Raw genomic sequence first — 17,955 nt, 5'->3', positions numbered from 1 at the left:
GCTAATTCTGATTCTATAACATTGTAGGTAAAAGTCTAGAAAGCAAGAAAGTAGAAAATTTAATTTGGCTCTAAAGTTAAGGCACTTTAAGCATCTTTAGTTAGAATAGTACTGATGCAAATATCCACAAGGCCTATGTCTGGTAGAATACAATACAATGATATTTTTACTTTTAAAATTTTCATTTCTGATTTCAAATGTAGCACAAGATCATTGTTATTCCCATGAATATTATGCATATTTCAAAAAATTAGTGCACATGTTTTTCCTAAAGGGCTATTTTTGTCCCTGAAATGTCTAATTTTCAAAATTTGATTCCTTCTTAGATTTAACTTTGTTGCATTTAGAGTTCTAAACCCTTTTTTTCTTTTGATAAAATCTACAGTTTTTAGTTAATTGGATAGAAATATAGGATTCACTTAAAAAAATTGTTTGGCTGCATCTATTCAGTTAAACAGAACTAAAGAATATTGGCTCAATATCTAAAATCGAGAAACATCAAATTATTCTAGCCTTTTATTTTTATAATAATTTTAATGGCTAAATATCTAAAAAACTTAATCAGAAACTAGCATATATGAATGTTGATTGAGCATAAAATTAAAATTCATCTTTTAAAAATCGTTTTACTTATTTAAAAATTTTTTATTTTGTATTGGGGTGTAGCCAGTTCACAAACAATGTTGTGATAGTTTCAGGTGAACAACAAAAGGACTCAGCCATACATATGCATGTATCCATTCTCCCCTAAACTACCCTCCCATCCAGGTTGCCAAATAACATTGAGCAGAGTTCCAACTGCTGTACAGTAGTCCTTTTTGGTTACCTATTTTAAATATAGCAGTGTGTTTATGTCTATCCCAAACTCCCTAACTATCCCTTCTTCCCATCCTTTGCCCCTGCCCCCCTGCAACCATAAGTTCATTCTCTAAGTCTGTGAGTCTCCTTCTGTTTTTAAGTTCATTTGTATCATTTCTTTTTAGATTCCATAATATTTCTCCTTCTCTGTCTGACTTATTTCCCTCAGTATGGCACTGTCTAGGTTCATCCACATTGCTTCAGATGACATTAGTCCCTTCTTTTTAATGGTTGAGTAATAGTCCATTCTGTATATGTACCACATCTGCTTTATCCAGTCCTCTGAGACAATTTTCCTTATTAGTACTAATGAAATAAAACTGTTAGGCAAACCAGGATTTTGAAACACAAAAGATAATTTACAAATTTGCTTGTGAGTCATCATATACAGCAAAGTTATCATGACTTTCAGATCCTGAGTCTTTCCTGCAAAACCATTTTTTATGTGTTAATAAAATAAAACATGTTCAGTAAATATGAATATACAGGTTTCCCCCATTATCCAAAAGTAGAGCTTTCCTATGAAACTTTTTGTAAGCCAAAGTAACATAGATGAAGTCATTATCTTAGGACGTATCTTGCCATCAGTTGCATAAAATACACTGGGATAGACCGTAGATGCTCACAGACACAGTTCAAAGCTATGGGGGCTTGATGCTGAGAGGCTGAGTGTAGTTCCTGGGGAAGGAGCTTGGACGATGATGAACATTGAGACCACAGGTCCCCACTTGTCAGCAAGGCCCGTTGTACAGTAGAAAGTCAAGAATGAGCAACCTATGCCCCACGGTAGGGGGACATCCTCAAGGAGCCCCCAGTGTGACTGAATTCACAACATATCGACCATATACTCAGACAGAGTTGGTCAACTTGGGTAAGCAGTTTCAGCAAAAAAGAAGGGGAAACCTTGGCAGCATGGCTTTTGCAACCCTGGGATACAGGGGTGGATGGTATCATTTGTTCCAGGGATGAGACAGAGCAGTTAGCATCTATAACTACTCACCCCTTGTTGAGACAAAGGTTGCAGAGTGCTTGTGCATCTAACCAAACACACCCTGATAGAATGGATTACGCTGCCATCCACACCATGTGGGCAAACATGGGAGAACTCCCAGATACTGACTCAAGTGATGAGAGAACTGGGCATGAAGCAGTTGATGTTTAACCTAAATACCCGAGGCTCAGATGACAAGCATCTTATGGGTACCATGTGAAATGCTATTTTGAACAATGCCTGCTCACCTCTTTTGGATCTCTGTTATTCTGCACCCTATGTGGGGTGCCCCATCTATGAGGCCACCTTGATGGTGGCTACCTTGGGAGAAATAGAGGGTGGTGGCAGGCCAAAGGTTTTAGGAGTGTGAAGATCTGGAATGGGGACCAATCTGGTAAAGACTCTGTCCGGGTGATGTAAATGCAGACGTGGGCCGATTTACTGGCAGCGGGAATTGATGGAAATAAAATTGATAAACGGCCCAATGCTATACTCCTAGAGGGGCTTCCCAGGTGGTGCTCATGGTAAAGAACCTGCCTGCCAGTGCAGGAGACATAAGAGGCACAGGTCCGATCCCTGAGTCAGGAAGACCACTTGGAGGAGAGCATGGCACCCCACTCCAGTATTCTTGCCTGGAGAGTCCGATGGACAGAGGAGCCTGGTGGGCTACAGTCCATGGGGTTGCAAAGAATCAGACATGACTGAATTGACTTAGCATGTACTCCTAGAGGTATGGGAGCAACTGAGACCCGAGCAGAAGTTTACCAAATGGGAGATGCATACGATGCCCTTTTCCACTTTGAATTGGGCTCAGGCCAACATGCCTACCCACAGTGCCCATGCGGGGATGGGAGGCCCCATGTGGAACTTGCTATTCACTGGTCACTGGCTAGCATACAGAGAGCAGTGGCCCTGGTGGACACCGTGCCGAAAGCAGGCTTGTTTATGGCAAGCCAGAACAGCTTCCGGCCATAGTGCACACACTGACGGCTGTGGCAGCCAGATGGTTAAGGTGAAAGCTGTGTCTTTACCTCTAGAAATCGGCTGACTCCCTGTGCAGGTGTATACTGTGTATGTGTCCCTGATCCTGGAATATATTTTGGGGATAAGATGTTCTGCAAGTCTTAATGTTATAGGCCTCTGTGGGGGAGTTTCATCTCTAAATGCCTGTGGTGAAGACTGTTGTGAGGGGCTATACAAAGCATCCTCCACAGTTACTGCCAGCGCCTTGGAGGGTGACAGCTGTGAGACAGTATCATCTACCAGGTGGCTATGAAGAAACAGGCGCCACCATTGTCGAGCTGGCAAAAGTGGACATTGTACAACCCGCGTATAGTCCAGTCGGTTTAACTCCCCCATGTGGCCTGTTCGGAAGCCTGGTGCTCATGGGGAATGACTGTGGATCACAGAGAACTACATAAGGTGGTGCCACCTATGCATGCCGCTTTGACACTTAGCACTGTGTAGTGGACTCAGCTAATGCTTTTTTCTCTATAGCTATAACAGCTGAGAGCCAGTGTCACTTTGCATTCACTGGGGAGGGATGCCAGTGGACGTTCCAGGTCCTTCCCCAAGGGTACCTGCATAGCCCAACTATATGCCACAGGCTGGTTACAGAAGACTTGGTGAAATGGAAGCGTCCAGCATCAGTGAAATTGTTATGTTGATGTTGTGTTTACTGTAAAGGCTATGTCCTGTGATGTAGATTTGAAACAGTATATTATAAAAGCTGTGTCCTCTGTGTGTCCTCAGATTTAAAAAATGTAATAATGTGGGTGAACTGTGAACAGCACAGAAATCCCCTCCTTGAAGGGGTGGGCCTGATGCCAGTGGGGGCTTTTGCAGGTAACATGAGTTCCAGGTTGTATCCTGGGTGACGAGTGCTATTTGTTGTAGCCTATACTGCTGTTATGGGATGTGGATCCAAGGGTCAGCGTTAACTCACCAAGGGAATATCATGGAAGATGGACTGTGCTTATATTGTGAGGCAAGAGACCCTGAAGGGATGGAATGTAGGGAAGGAGCAGTTAGCCAAGATGGCGGTGGTCTGGTGCTCTTGCCCTGCGACCTCTCACCCCACATTCTGTAAACAATGACATCACATGGTTATGTAATAGCTGAGATCATTTATAGCACTGTGCATGTACATCAGGATATACTCGCTTGGCCACGGGGCCACTTTTGTTCTGTGTGCCTATATAAGCTCACCTGAAAAGCCCTTGCAGCTTCATTTTGGCTGTGTCTGCTGGGTCAGCCATCAGATAATACAGCATGGCTGTGTTACGGCTGCCTTGGAAGCCCAGAGAGAATAAATGTGTCTGTAATTCCTACGGCTCCTCAAGTTTCCTTCCAGCTTCTCCACTCACATCTTGCCCACCCTGGGTTCAGCGAACAGTGTGAGAAGTGGGACACTTGGTTTTCCCACTTTAATAAATGTTTCTAGCTGTCTAAACCAGAAACACTTGCTTCTACATTCTCCTTAATCCTCCCCTCCACTTAATCCGTGGTGAAATATGGCAAAGTTTAGCTTCAAAAGCAACAACAAACCAACCCTGGAATCAATTCACATCTCTCTACTACACTTACTACTGTGTCCTGTCTGGACTTCATTAGGACTCTAGTGAAGGATAGTTTTGCCTTAGAGTTCACACTCCTCTGTTGGGCTGCAGCCCACAGTCCTCCAAGGTCTGTGCTCAGTGCAGCTTCCAGACCAAAGAAAGAGCTTGGAGTCAGCGACAGAGCCATCACTGGCTTAATGGATAGGGGAGATTGCCTGTCTGAAGCAAGGTCCTGGAGTGACACCCCAGCATGTGCGGTGGCTGGCATGGCAAGCAGGACAGGGTGGCAGTCTCTGCTTCAAAATGAAAAATTCAATAGAAGAATTTGAAGAAATTTCTAGAAAGCAGAACAAAAAGACAGAAGAGGTAGAAAATAGAAAAGTTAAAAGTCTTAGAAGAAATTTAAATATAAATTATAAGAAAATGTCCGTAAAACTGAAAGACATGTATTTCTATATGGAAGGGATTCTCAGCACAGTAGATGATAAAAGACTCGTATCAAGGCATATCATTATGTGATAAAGTACATGGTTTATCATGAATGTTACTTCTGTCAAAAAAGGACATCATTCTGAACACGATGGATAAAGTGAAGGTTAAGAGGAAAGAATTTACATTCAAAGGATCAGGAATCAGAATGGCATTGGAGTTTGCAACAGCAACATTGGAAGCTAGAAAACCATGGGACAGTGTCTTAATTCCTGAGGGAAAATGATTAACAACTCAGAATTCTACATATAATGTAGTTTTATTTTATTTTTATTGATTTTGGCTGCACTGAGTCTTCATTGCTGTGTGCAGGCTTCTCATTGCTATGGCTTCTCTTGTTGCAGAGCACAGGCTCTAGGGTGTGTGGACTCAGTAGTTGTGGCACAAGGGCTTAAATTGCACCACGGCATGTGGAATCTCTCCGGACCAGGGGTCGAACCCATGCCTCCTGCATTGGCAGGCAGATTCCTAACCACTGGACCACCAGGGGAATCCTCTAGTGTAACTTCTAATCAAGTATAACGGTAGAGTAAAATTTTCAGACATGCAAGGATTGAGAACATGATCTTCTGTGACCCCTTTTCTCAGGAAGCTGCTAAAGGAATGCACCCCAAGAACATGGATAGAGCAGTGACTCACTGCAGAGACGGGGAAGGGGATTATCAGGAGTGAGAAGTTCTGGGATGATAGACGTGCAGCAGGCCCAGACAGCAACTCGTCCAATTGTAGCAGCAAGACAGAGGTCCTGGGGAGGGGGTTTCCAGGAATTTTTTTCTTTAGGGAAAAAAAAGACTTCGATTAATTTTCTGGCATTTGAGTATTTGGAAACTGATAAATTATTTTCACTGACATCATAGAATAAATGGAAAAATACAGCACACAAGGAATCATTCATAAACAATCAATTACTGATTTGCCAAAAATTAATTGACTGTATTGTGAAGATAAATGTTTTTGGTTGAAAGTTAGGTTGTAGGAGTTAGTGCTGTGTAAGAGAGCTTAATTTTCATATATTAGGAGTGCATAGATTATTTTTAAAATCAATAAATTGAAAAATAGCAGTATAAACATATTATTTAGACCTATGTAAGTAAGCAACAAGAAAAAGGGCTAAAAAAAAGATGAAAGCTATTTGTTTTTAATGAATGAAATTGGGAGAAGTGGGTAAGGTGGGTTAGGGGACTACCTGTTTTTCACTTACTGACCTTTTGGTACTGTTTGATTATTTTTAAAGATACTGATACTTTACTTGATAAAACTTAAACAAATACTAATGACAGATTCCTTTAAGGAGCATTAGGATTAACTGTACCCCGTAAAAGGGAGTCAGAAATAGAGAAAACAAATGTAAGCTTATCTTTTGTTTTAAAGGTGATTCTTAAAACTTTATTTCTGTTTTTTTGCTTGTTTGTTTTATTCTAGGGCTTCAAAAACAAACCAAAAAAGATGGGTCACATAAAGGCAGACTTGATTGACGTTGACTTAATCAGAGGTGAGTTCTAAAGTTGGCTTGTTTCTTTTGGGTATATCATTATGTTATTTCCTTGGAGTGCTAAAGATTCTTCCTAATTCCCAAAAGTAGTGTTCTTCCCTCATCATTCAGGCTTTAGCATTCTTTCCCCTTTGCTTAATACTGTGTGGCTATGTAAATTGCAAGGTTTCTGTGAGGGTGAAAGAGAGATGAACTTGGAGACCTACTGCTGTGTAATGAAGAAAAATATATTGTATATCATTCAAAGGAGGCTGGCTTATTTTGAGCTCCTGTCCCAGTGACTGAGGCAAGAGGTTAGTGTATGTTTGGAACATCTAAGTGGATTCTTTTTAACTGAACAAGTTATGTGCTGATTTTTGCTCTCACTTGTTTTTAGTGTAGTGTTACAAGTGGGCGTTAGTGTATGAAAATGTTTGATATTTTGTTTTATGTGTATTTAAAGGCTCAACATTTGCCAAAGCCAAACCTGAAATTCCATGGACATCTCTGACTCGGAAGGGGCTTGTTCGAGTTGTGTTTTTTCCACTTTTCAGCAATTGGTGGATTCAAGTTACCTCTTTAAGAATCTTTGTTTGGCTGCTACTGCTTTACCTCATGCAAGGTAATTGGAGAAGTTTGGATAAACTATGAGTTTCTTTTTGCTGCTGATGCTATTAGGTCATGCAGACCTTACTGTTCTTATATTTACCCTTTCATTTGATGGTTTCATGTACAAAAAATTGAAGGGATATTCACTATTTGGAGATCATCTTAAATTTATTTGTTCAGAGAGAGCAGATATGACTGTCTAACTCTTCTCTTCGATTTCTTTCCACCTGTCTCATTGACCAGACCTTTGTAATTTTTCTTCTGACTGAGCTTTGAATCCTCAAGGTTAGATCCCAGATTCTTTTCTCTAGGTACTCTCATCAAGCCTTGTTCCTTTAACAAGGTGATTCTCAAAATAATATTTTCAGACTGACCTCTGCTGAACTTAAGGCTTGTAAAGTGAAAGTGAAGTTTCTCAGTTGTGTCCGACTCTTTGTGACCCCATGGACTATAGCCTACCAGGCTCCTCTGTCCATGGGATTTTCCAGGCAAGAGTACTGGAGTGGGTTGCCATTTCCTTCTCCAGAGGATCTTCCCAACCCAGGGATTGAACTCAGGTCTCCCCCATTATAGACAGACACTTTACCATCTGAGCCAGCAGGGAAGACATAGGCTTGTAAAGCCAACTGCCTGTTTGACATTTCCGTATAAAGATTTAATAAGTATCTTGAACTTGAGTTCTATTCGGATATAATTGAATTTTAATTTTTTACAATCTTTTATTTTGTATACACTGAACTGGACATGGAATAACAGATTGGTTCCAAATAGGAAAAGGAGTACGTCAAGGCTGTATATTGTCACCGTGCTTATATAACTTATATGCAGAGTACATCATGAGAAACGCTGGGCTGGAGGAAACACAGGCAGGAATCAAGATTGCCAGGAGAAATATCAATAACCTCAGATATGCAGATGATACCACCCTTATGGCAGAAAGTAAAGAACTAAAGAGCCTCTTGATGAAAGTGAAAGAGGAGAGTAAAAAAGTTGGCTTAAAGTTCAGCATTCAGAAAACTAAGATCATGGCATCCGGTCCCATCACTTCATGGCAAATAGATGGGGAAACAGTGGCTGACTTTATTTTTGGGGGCTCCAAAATCACTGCAGATGGTGATTGCAGCCATGAAATTAAAAGACGCTTACTCCTTGGAAGGAAAGTTATGACCAACCTAGACAACATATTAAAAAGCAGAGACATTACTTTGTCAACAAAGGTCCGTCTAGTCAAGGCTATGGTTTTTCCAGTAGTCATGTATGGATGTGAGAGTTGGACTATAAAGAAAGCTGAGCACCAAAGAATTGATGCTTTTGAACTGTGGTGTTGGAGAAGACTCTTGAGAGTCCCTTGGACTGCAAGGAGATCCAACCAGTCCATCCTAAAGGAGATCAGTCCTGGGTGTTCAATGGAAGGACTGATGTTGAAGCTGAAACTCCAATACTTTGGCCACCTGATATGAAGAGCTGACTCATTTGAAAAGACCCTGATGCTGGGAAAGATTGAGGGCAGGAGGAGAAGGGGACGACAGAGGATGAGATGGTTGGATGGCATCACCCACTCATGGACATGGATTTGGGTAGACTCTGGGAGTTGGTGGTGGACTGGGAGGCCTGGCGTGCTGCGGTTCATGGGGTCACAAAGGGTCAGACTGAGTGACTGAACTGAACTGATTCTTCTTTAGGTCTTCCCCCATTTCATTAAATGATTCCATCACCCACCTAACTTTCAAGTGAAAAATTAAGTCTTCCTATTCTACCCTAATGGCTCAGAGGGTAAAGAATCTACCTTCGGTGCAGGAGACCTGGGTTCTATCTCTGGGTTGGGAAGATCCCCTGGAGAAGGGAATGGCTACCCACTCTAGTATTCTTGCCTGAAGAATTCCATGGACAGAGGAGCCTGGTGGGCTGCAATCATGGGGTTGCACAGAGTCAGACACAACTGAGCAACTAACGCTTTCACTCCCTTTTACTCTGTCATCAACTCTCACATCCCATCTGTAACCATGCCTGTAAGTCTGACCTCCGGAATATGCTTTGAGCACCTAACACAGTTTCTGCTGCTGTACCACAGCCCCAGCATTCCTTTGCCTTGATCACTGGAACAGTGTCTATTTTGAGTTTTCTTTCTACCCATCATTCTTCTCCCAACAGTTAGAGAAATCTTTTGAAATGGAAACTATATCACATTTCTCTGCTTAAAACCCTGTAGTGACTTCTCATTGCTCTTAGAATAGAAGCCCAAACCTCCCCACCAGGGCTTCCAGTGCCCTACGTGGTTGCTCCTCTGCTGACCTCTTGGATGCCATGTCTTAGCACTTTCTTCCTTGCTCACTGAAGGCAAGAGGCCTTTTTCTTTTCCTCACCCAGGGCTTTTCTTTCTGATTGAAATAATTGTAAGGCTTTTCACATGACTGTCTTTTCTTTCATCTTTAAGATCTGCACTCAGATGTAGCTTTCATAAGCTTGCTGTGTTTGTACTTTCTAAATAGTCCTGCCACCCCTCAGTCCCTGTCACAGGGGACTACGTATCACACATCACTACCTGATGTTTTATCTCTCTTCACTGTGTGTAGGGACCCAGCGTATGCTCTTCACTATGCTCTATTGCTTACCAGAAACACTTCCTGAAAGAGGGTAGTATAGATATAGTTATTCCTGAGCAGATAGACGTGAATTAGAACAAAGAGTAGGTGGAAGGGGAAGGTTGGGTTAGGGTGATAGAATTTGGGGTGATTTTATTTTCTTTTATCTGCATCAGTTTTTTAAATTGTCTTTAGAAATATAATTGCTGCATAATGTTCCATCATGTGGACACATCATCATTTCAAACTATTGAGTTGACTAAAAAGCTTTCTTGGGTTTTCTGTCAAGATGTTATGGAAAAACTTGAACAAACTTTTTGGCCAACCCAATATTTTAAAGTCTGTATGAGTCTATCATAAGGATTTACCATAAACACTTTTTATAACTATTTAATATTCCATTATATAAAAGTACCATAATTCACAATAAGCCTTCTCATATAGCTAACATTTAGGTTGTTTTTAGTTTTTTCCTATTAATTAATGCCATCATGAACAAAATGTTTCATATATATTTGGAGTTTATTCTCTGAAATAGAATTAACAGATCAAAGACCTTAAACATATTAAGGTTTTTAGTGCATATAGTGAAACTGCTGGTGACAGTTCTTTTGGAAAGTAGTAGATTGTATTTTACCACAATCTTATAAGATTATCATAATTTAAAAAATTGTTACCTAATTTGATATACAAAAGTTAGTATTTTGCTTGTTTAATTTGCATTTCTTTGGTTATTTGTAAGGATGACATTAAATATTTTTCCACATGTTTGTTATTAAAGAATTTCCTTTCTTGTTGAGATAAATTATATATATTAAATTTTCGTGTATGCTGGGTCCATTTCTGGACCATATATTCTGCACCATCAATCTGGTTATTTTCATATCAGTGCCATATTTCTTTAATTACTGTTGCTATTTAATATGCAGTAACATTGAGCGGGACAAGTATTCCTCAATTACTCTTTTATTCAACATTTTCTCTTAGGTGTTCTTACTTGCTTACTCTTTGCAAAATAATTTAGAATATTTTATCATGATCAAAGACCAAAAAAAAATTGAAATTTGGACTGGAACTCCCCATACCCCACTCCAAAATGTAGATATATATTTGGAGGGAATAGAGAGAAAATTGATATTTTTCTCCTTTTAGTCAAGTCTATTATATGGTTTTGTAAAGTTTTGTAGGAATTTATTTTTTTCTTATAAAGCTTGCTTAGATCTTGTTAAGCTCATTTTTTTTTCCATATGGTAGAATACACATAAAATTTACCATCTAACATTTTTAAGTGTACAATTCAGTGATATTAAGTGCATTCACATTACTCATCTGCCATCACCACCATCCATCTCCAGAGCTTTTTTCATTTTTCCACATTGAAACTCTGTACCCTTAAATCAGTAACTCTCCACTTCCTCCTATCCCCAGCCCCAGACAACTACCATTCTGCTTTCTGACTATGAATTTGACTACTCTACCTACCTCATATATATAGAATCATACTGTATATCACTTAGCATAATGTCTTCAGGATTTATCCATTTGTAGCATGTGCCAGTATTTCTTTCCTTTTTGAGGGTGAATAGTAACCGACTGTGTGTATAGACCACATTTTGTTTATGTGTGTCATCCATCAGAGGATGCTTGAAAGTGAAAGTTGCTCAGTCATGTCCGACTCTTTGTGACCCCATGAACTATACAGTCCATGGAATTCTCCAAGCCAGAATACTGGAGTGGGTAGCCTTTCCCTTCTCCAGGGGATCTGCCCAACCCAGGGATCGAACCCAGGTCTCCTGCATTGCAGGCGGATTCTTTACCAGCTGAGCCACAGATCAGATCAGATCAGTCGCTCAGTCGTGTCCCACTCTCCGCGACCCCATGAATCACAGCACGCCAGGCCTCCCTATCCATCACCAACTCCCGGAGTACACGCAAACTCATGTCCACAGAGTCGGTGATGCCACCCAGCCATCTCATTCTCTGTCGTCCCCTTCTCCTCCCGCCCCCAATCTTTCCCAGCATCAGAGTCTTTTCCAGTGAGTCAACTCGTCGCATGAGGTGGCCAAAGTATTGCAGTTTCAGCTTTAGCATCAGTCCTTCCAATGAACACCCAGGATTGATCTCCTTTAGAATGGACTGGTTGGATCTCCTTGCAGTATAAGGGACTCTCAAGAGTCTTCTCCAACACCACAGTTCAAAAGCATCGATTCTTCGGCGATCTGCTTTCTTCACAGTCCAACTCTCACATCCATACATGACCACAGGAAAAACCATTGCCTTGACTAGATGGACCTTGGTTGGCAAAGTAATGTCTCTGCTTTTCAATATACTATCAAGGTTGGTCATAACTTTCCTTCCAAGGAGCAAGCGTCTTTTAATTTCATGGCTGCAGTCAGCATCTGCAGTGATTTTGGAGCCCAAAAAAATAAAGTCTGACACTGTTTCCACTGTTTGTCCATCTATTTCCCATGAAGTGATGGGACCAGATGCCATGATCTTTGTTTTCTGAATGTTGAGCTTCAAGCCAACCTTTTCACTCTCCTCTTTCACTTTCATCAAGAGGCTTTTGAGTTCCTCTTCACTTTCTGCCATAAGGGTAGTGTCATCTGCATATCTGAGGTTATTGATATTTCTCCCGGCAATCTTGATTCCAGCCTGTGCTTCTTCCAGCCCAGCGTTCCTCATGATGTACTCTGCATATAAGTTAAATAAGCAGGGTGCAAGGGAAGCCCAAAACTACTGGAATGGGTAGCCTGTCTCTTCTCCAGCGGATCTTCCTGACCCAGGAAACGAACCAGGGTCTCCTGCAATGCAGGCGGATTCTTTACCAACTGAGCTATTAGGGAAATTCCATATTAAAGGAAAATAGTTTGTTTTTATTCTTGTTGTTGCTGCTTTAGGTATGAGGCTTTTTATTTGCTTATGTATTTTAACTAATATTTGCTGTTATAATTGCAAGATTTTAGTTTGTATTAAAATTGTTATAACCAGCTGTTTTCTATACTCTCATTTTTTCTAATAGTTTTTCAGTGCTTCTCTCAGATTTTCTAATTATTCAGCCAAATTGTTAGTGTTATGAAAAGTTGGTCTTTTACCATACATTTTATTTACTTTCATAGAATTAGTCTACATATTTAGCGCAGTGTTAACAGTAAGAGTGGTCACCCTGTTTTGTTTCTGCTCAGAATGTCTTCATTAATATGATGCATGTTGATTTTGCTTGTATGTTCTTTAGTATATGTGCTGCCAAAGTGAGTACTACTTATATATTCTTTAGCATATTAAGAGCATATTTTTACATTCCTAGTATTTTAGTAAAGATTGACATTTAAGATTAATTACAAATCAGGAACAGATGTTTAACTTTATGGAACGCTTTTTCACTTCTAGTATTGGACCAGACTTCACATGTTAAAGGCACAGTCCTTCCCAAGATACCAGCCTTACTTTGGGGATCCCTGGCAACCCACTCCAGTTTTCTTGCCTGGAGAATCCCGGGGGCGGAGGAGCGTTGTAGGCTGCCATCTATGGGGTCGCACAGAGTCGGACATGACTGAAGCGATTTAGCAGCAGCAGCAGGGCTATTCTTACTCTGATCAGCCTTTCAGGGTCCCCCACTCATTCCCTCAGGTTTGATAATTCACCAGAATAACTCAAAGCATTCAGGAAAGTGCTGTATTTACAGTTTTATTATAGCAGAAGGATACAAATTAGGAGAAATGTACAGGGCAAAGTCTGGGCAGGCTCCAATCAGGAAGTTTTTGTCATCCTTAGGGTTGTGTTACCTTCTATTCCTGATGGATAGCAATATGCACAAGGTATGACCAACCAGAGAAACTCACCCAAGCTTTGGAATTCAGAGTTTTCATTGAGGGTTTATTATGTAGGCCTCGTTGATTGAGTCACTGGCCATGGAATTAAACTCAGTCTTTAGCTCCTGTTCCCTCCCCAAAGATCATGCTGATATAATGTAGCTCAGAGCCCCAGCCCTCTAATTACATAGTTGGTATTTCTGGTGTGGCTACTCCTATTCTTAGTCATTTTATTGGCATATATTACCTGGTGTGGTCCAAGGGACCCACCATGAAAACAAAGGTACTTTCCAACACTTGAGAAATTCTAAGAGTTTAAGGGTTACCTCCCAGGAATCAGGGACAAAGACCTTTTACACAGTTGGTAACTGAGATGACATGTATGCACATGATCAAAACTACATCCTATTAAAATATTAAATTTCATAGATTCTGTCTCAGTCAGCAATTCCTTAAGTGCCTAACATGTCTGTGCCAAGTACTCTTTTAGGCTCTGAGAAAGATTTCCTACTCTCCTTCTAGCATAAACCCTATGTGGTCTTGGTGAATTATTCTTTTGCTATATTGTCAAATTTACATTGAAGTATTTTAATCATTCATTCAGCAAATAATTGCGTGTGTACTCTGTGCCACATACTATCTTGGTATGGCAGCGAACAAAATAGACAAATATCCTTGCCTTCGTGGTACTTAACATTTTATTTTTTATTTTTTTTTAAAATTTTACAACACTGTAAATAAAATATAGCACAATATAAAATAAAAATAAGTAACAGAACTTTGGGGCTTTACACAGAGTTAGAGTTCCTATCAGAGGGATAACAGCACCACAGCTGTACTGAATCCACATGAAGGAGGCACACGAATGACTGGATTACAAGAGTTACAGGAATGAGAGCTGCTCACTTCCCCGAAACTACAGCTCACAGAAAGCCAACAAAGGCACGAGATACAGACCATTTACTTATGAATGTGTAAAATTCAAGAAAGTCCACGTTATTCCTACAACATGTTGAAAGTGCTTCAGAATTCACACAATACTAATTTTCTTATGGTTCTGGTTAAATTATATATACCAGTTTATAACAAATGGTAAAATCTGTAACTCTGTTCAAAGTTTTAAAAGATTACTTAAGAATGGTTTCTTGTATTTCTATGCCACCTTTATAGTTCTGGTTTCACATTTCTTAATTAGTAAATTCAGTGTGCAGGTTCTATCCCAGGCTAATTTATACACTTCTGGAAGGAACGGCCTCTTAAATCCACAGAGTGTTGAGTTGGGGAGCCCCCAACCACATCAGATTCATTTCACATATGATAATATACATGTTTCAATCCGTTCTCCTAATTATCCCACCCTCGCCCTCTCCCACAGAGTCCGAAATACTGCTCCACACATCCGAGTCTCTGCTGTTGTCTCGTATACAGGATTATTGTTATCCTCTTGCTATATTCCATATATATGTGTTAATATACTGTATTGGTGTTTTTCTTTCTGGCTTACTTCACTCTGTATAATAGGCTCCAGTTTCATCCACCTCATTAGAACTAATTCAAATGTATTCTTTTTAATTGCTTAGTAGTACTCCACTGTGTAAATGTACCACAGCTTTCTTATCCATTCGTCTGCTGATGGACATCTAGGTTGCTTCCATGTCCTGGCTATTATAAACAGTGCTGCAATGAACATTGGAGTACATGTGTCTCTTTCAATTCTGGTTTCCTCGGTGTGTATGCCCATGAGTGCGATTGCTGGGTCGTATGGCAGTTCTATTTCCAGTTTTTTGAGGAATCTCCACACTGTTCTCCATAGTGGCTGTAGTAGTTTGCATTCCCACCAACAGTGTAAAAGGGTTCCCTTTTCTCCACACCCTCTCCAGCATTTATTGCTTGTAGACTTTTGGATAGCAGCCATTCTGACTGGCGTGAAATGGTACCTCATTGTGGTTTTAATTTGCATTTCTCTGATTATGAGTGATGTTGAGCATCTTTTCATGTGTTTGTTAGCCATCTGTATGTCTTCTCTGGAGAAATGTCTGTTTAGTTCTTTGGCCTATTTTTTGATTGGGTCATTTATTTTTCTGGAATTGAGCTGTAGGAGTTGCTTGTATATTTTGGAGATTAATCCTTTATCAGTTGCTTCATTTGCTATTATTTTCTCCCATTCTGAAGGCTATCTTTTCACCTTGCTTATAGTTTCCTTTGCTGTGCAGAAGCTTTTAATTTTAATTATTTGTTTATTTTTGCTTTTATTTCCAATATTCTAGGAGGTGAGTCATGTTTTGCCTATGTTCTCCTCTAGGAGTTTTATAGTTTCTGGTCGTACATTTAGATCTTTTAATCCATTTCGAGTTAATTTTTGTGTATGGTGTTAGGGAGTGTCCTAGTTTCATTCTTTTACAAGTGGTTGACCAGTTTTCCCAGCACCACTTGTTAAAGAGATTGTCTTTTCTCCATTTTATATTCTTGCCTCCCTTGTCAAAGATAAGGTATCCATAGGTGCATGGATTTATCTCTGGGCTTTCTATTTTGTTCCGTTGATCTTTATTTCTGTCTTTATGCCAGTACCATACTGTCTTGATGACTGTGGCTTTGTAGTAGAGCCTGAAGTCCGGCAGGTTGATTCCCCCAGTTCCATTCTTCTTTCTCAAGATTGCTTTGGCTATGTGAGGCTTTTTGTATTTCCATACAAATTGTGAAATTATTTGGTACTTAACATTTTAGAGGTAAATTTGTATCCATGTTCACAAGTCTGCAAGGTCTGTAGTTTATTGTTTTCTTGTTGCTGTTACGTTTGTTCGGTATCAGGGTATTGTTGTTCAGTCGCTCAGTCATGTCTGACTCTTTGCAGCCCCATGGACTGCAGCATGCCAGGCTTCCCTGTCCTTGACTATCTCCCGGCATTTGCTCAAACTCACGTTACTGAGTCAATAATGCCATTCAACCATCTCCTCGTCTGCCTCCCCTTTCTGCTGCCCTCAGCGTTTCCTAGCATCAGGGTCTTTAGCAGCAAATAGTCTCTTCACATCATATGGCCAAAGTATTGGAGCTTCAGCTTCAACTCTTCACATCCTATGGCCAAAGTACTGGAGCTTCAGTTTCAGCATCAGTCCTTCTAATGAATATTCACTGATTTCTGTTAGGATGACTGGTATTATCTCCTTATTGTCCATGGGACTCTGAAGAGCCTTCTCCAACACCACAGTTCAAAAGCATCAGTTCTTCAGTGCTCAGCCTTCTTTATGGTCCAACTCTTACATCCATACATGACTACTGGAAAAACCAGAGCTTTGACTAGATGGACCTTTGTCTTCAAAGTGAGTGATGTCTCTACTTTTTATTTTATTTTATTTATCTGTGTCAGATTTATTTGTACAAATAGCACATGAGGACACCAGCCCCACGCAGACAGCAGCCCAGGGGGTCACACCAGTCCTTCTGTCCTCACACTGGCAGATGAAGGTCTCTACTCTGGAGCTTTGGTGGGGGCCTGGGCACCCTTGGCAGCTGGAGCTGCAGCTGTAGGTGGCTTGGCCTTGGTTGGAGCCTTGGCCTGGGACTTTGGCCGGCAGAACATGAGACCCTTGGCGATGCAAGCACGAGCACATTTCCCAAACTTGGGGTGAGTGATGTAGGCAAGTCGGTTGAGCTTGCGGCTGCCACCTGTTGGCATCTTGGACTTGATTTCCTTGGGCTTCACGAGGGCCTTGATAGCCTCAGCACGTGCACTCATGGTCTTGGCATTGTTGGCCTGCATCTTCTTCAGGCTCTTCTTGTTCTTGGCAAAGCGCATGTTCCTCAGGAACTTGGGGTCTACCCCCTTAAGAGATTCATATCGTTGTGATCGGAGTTTCTTGATGCCATTTCTATGCCATTTTTGGGACTGGTTGTGCGTGGTGTAGTTCTTGGACTTGGCCATGTCTGCACCAGAGCCCGCAGATGCCGAAGTGCGTGGGACTGGAAGAGAAAGAGGAAGTGTCTCTGCTTTTTAATACGCTGTCTAGGTTTGTCATAGCTCTTCTTCCAAGGAGCAAGTATCTTTTAATTTCATGGCAGCAGTCACCATCACAGTGATTTTGGGGCCCAAGACAATAGTCTGTCACTGTTTCCATCTTTTCCCCATCTGTTTGCCATGAAGTGATGGAACCAGATGCCATGATCGTAATTTTTTGGATGTTGAGTTTTAAGCCAGCTTTTTCAGTCTTCTCTTTTACCTTCTTCAAGAGGTTCTTTAATTCCTATTTGCTTTCTGCCATTCAGTTCAGTTCAGTCACTCAGTCCTGTCCAACTCTGCGACCCCGTGAATCACAGGGTGGTGTCATATACATATCTGAGGTTATTGATATTTCTTCCAGCTGTCTTGATTCCAGCTTGTGTTTCATCCAGCCTGGCATTTCACATGATGTACTATGCATATAAGTTAAATAATCAGGGTGACAATATGCAGCATTGATGTACTCCTTTCCCAATTTTGGACCAGTTTTTTTGTTCCATGTTTGGTTCTAACTGTTGCTTCTTGATCTACATACACATTTCTCAGGAGGCAGATAAGGTGGTCTGGTATTCCCATCTCTTGAAGAATTTT

General features: G+C 40.8%; 1 protein-coding gene and 1 pseudogene across 8 annotated transcripts in view; one reads left to right on the top strand and one right to left on the bottom strand.

The window, feature by feature from the left end:
- The window catches only part of PHTF1 (putative homeodomain transcription factor 1), an 83,078-nt gene that overhangs the window by 24,925 nt on the left and 40,198 nt on the right, over positions 1 to 17,955 (top strand). For all 8 annotated transcript variants that reach the window (XM_088835594.1, XM_055402973.2, XM_088835599.1 and 5 more), the window contains exons 4-5: positions 6,319 to 6,388; positions 6,831 to 6,989. In XM_088835594.1, coding sequence (XP_088691720.1) covers positions 6,319 to 6,388; positions 6,831 to 6,989 — 229 coding nt within the window. The remainder of the gene's footprint in view (positions 1 to 6,318; positions 6,389 to 6,830; positions 6,990 to 17,955) is intronic.
- On the bottom strand, positions 16,732 to 17,318 carry LOC129541218 (large ribosomal subunit protein eL29 pseudogene; annotated as a pseudogene).

The sequence above is a fragment of the Moschus berezovskii genome, chromosome 4 (assembly GCF_049115385.1).
Source record: "Moschus berezovskii isolate FMDL1 chromosome 4, NW_MosBer_1.0, whole genome shotgun sequence".
Taxonomy (NCBI): Eukaryota; Metazoa; Chordata; class Mammalia; order Artiodactyla; family Moschidae; genus Moschus; species Moschus berezovskii.
The sequence above is the reverse complement of the archived record's forward strand: the minus strand, read 5'-3'. Positions and strand labels throughout refer to the sequence as shown.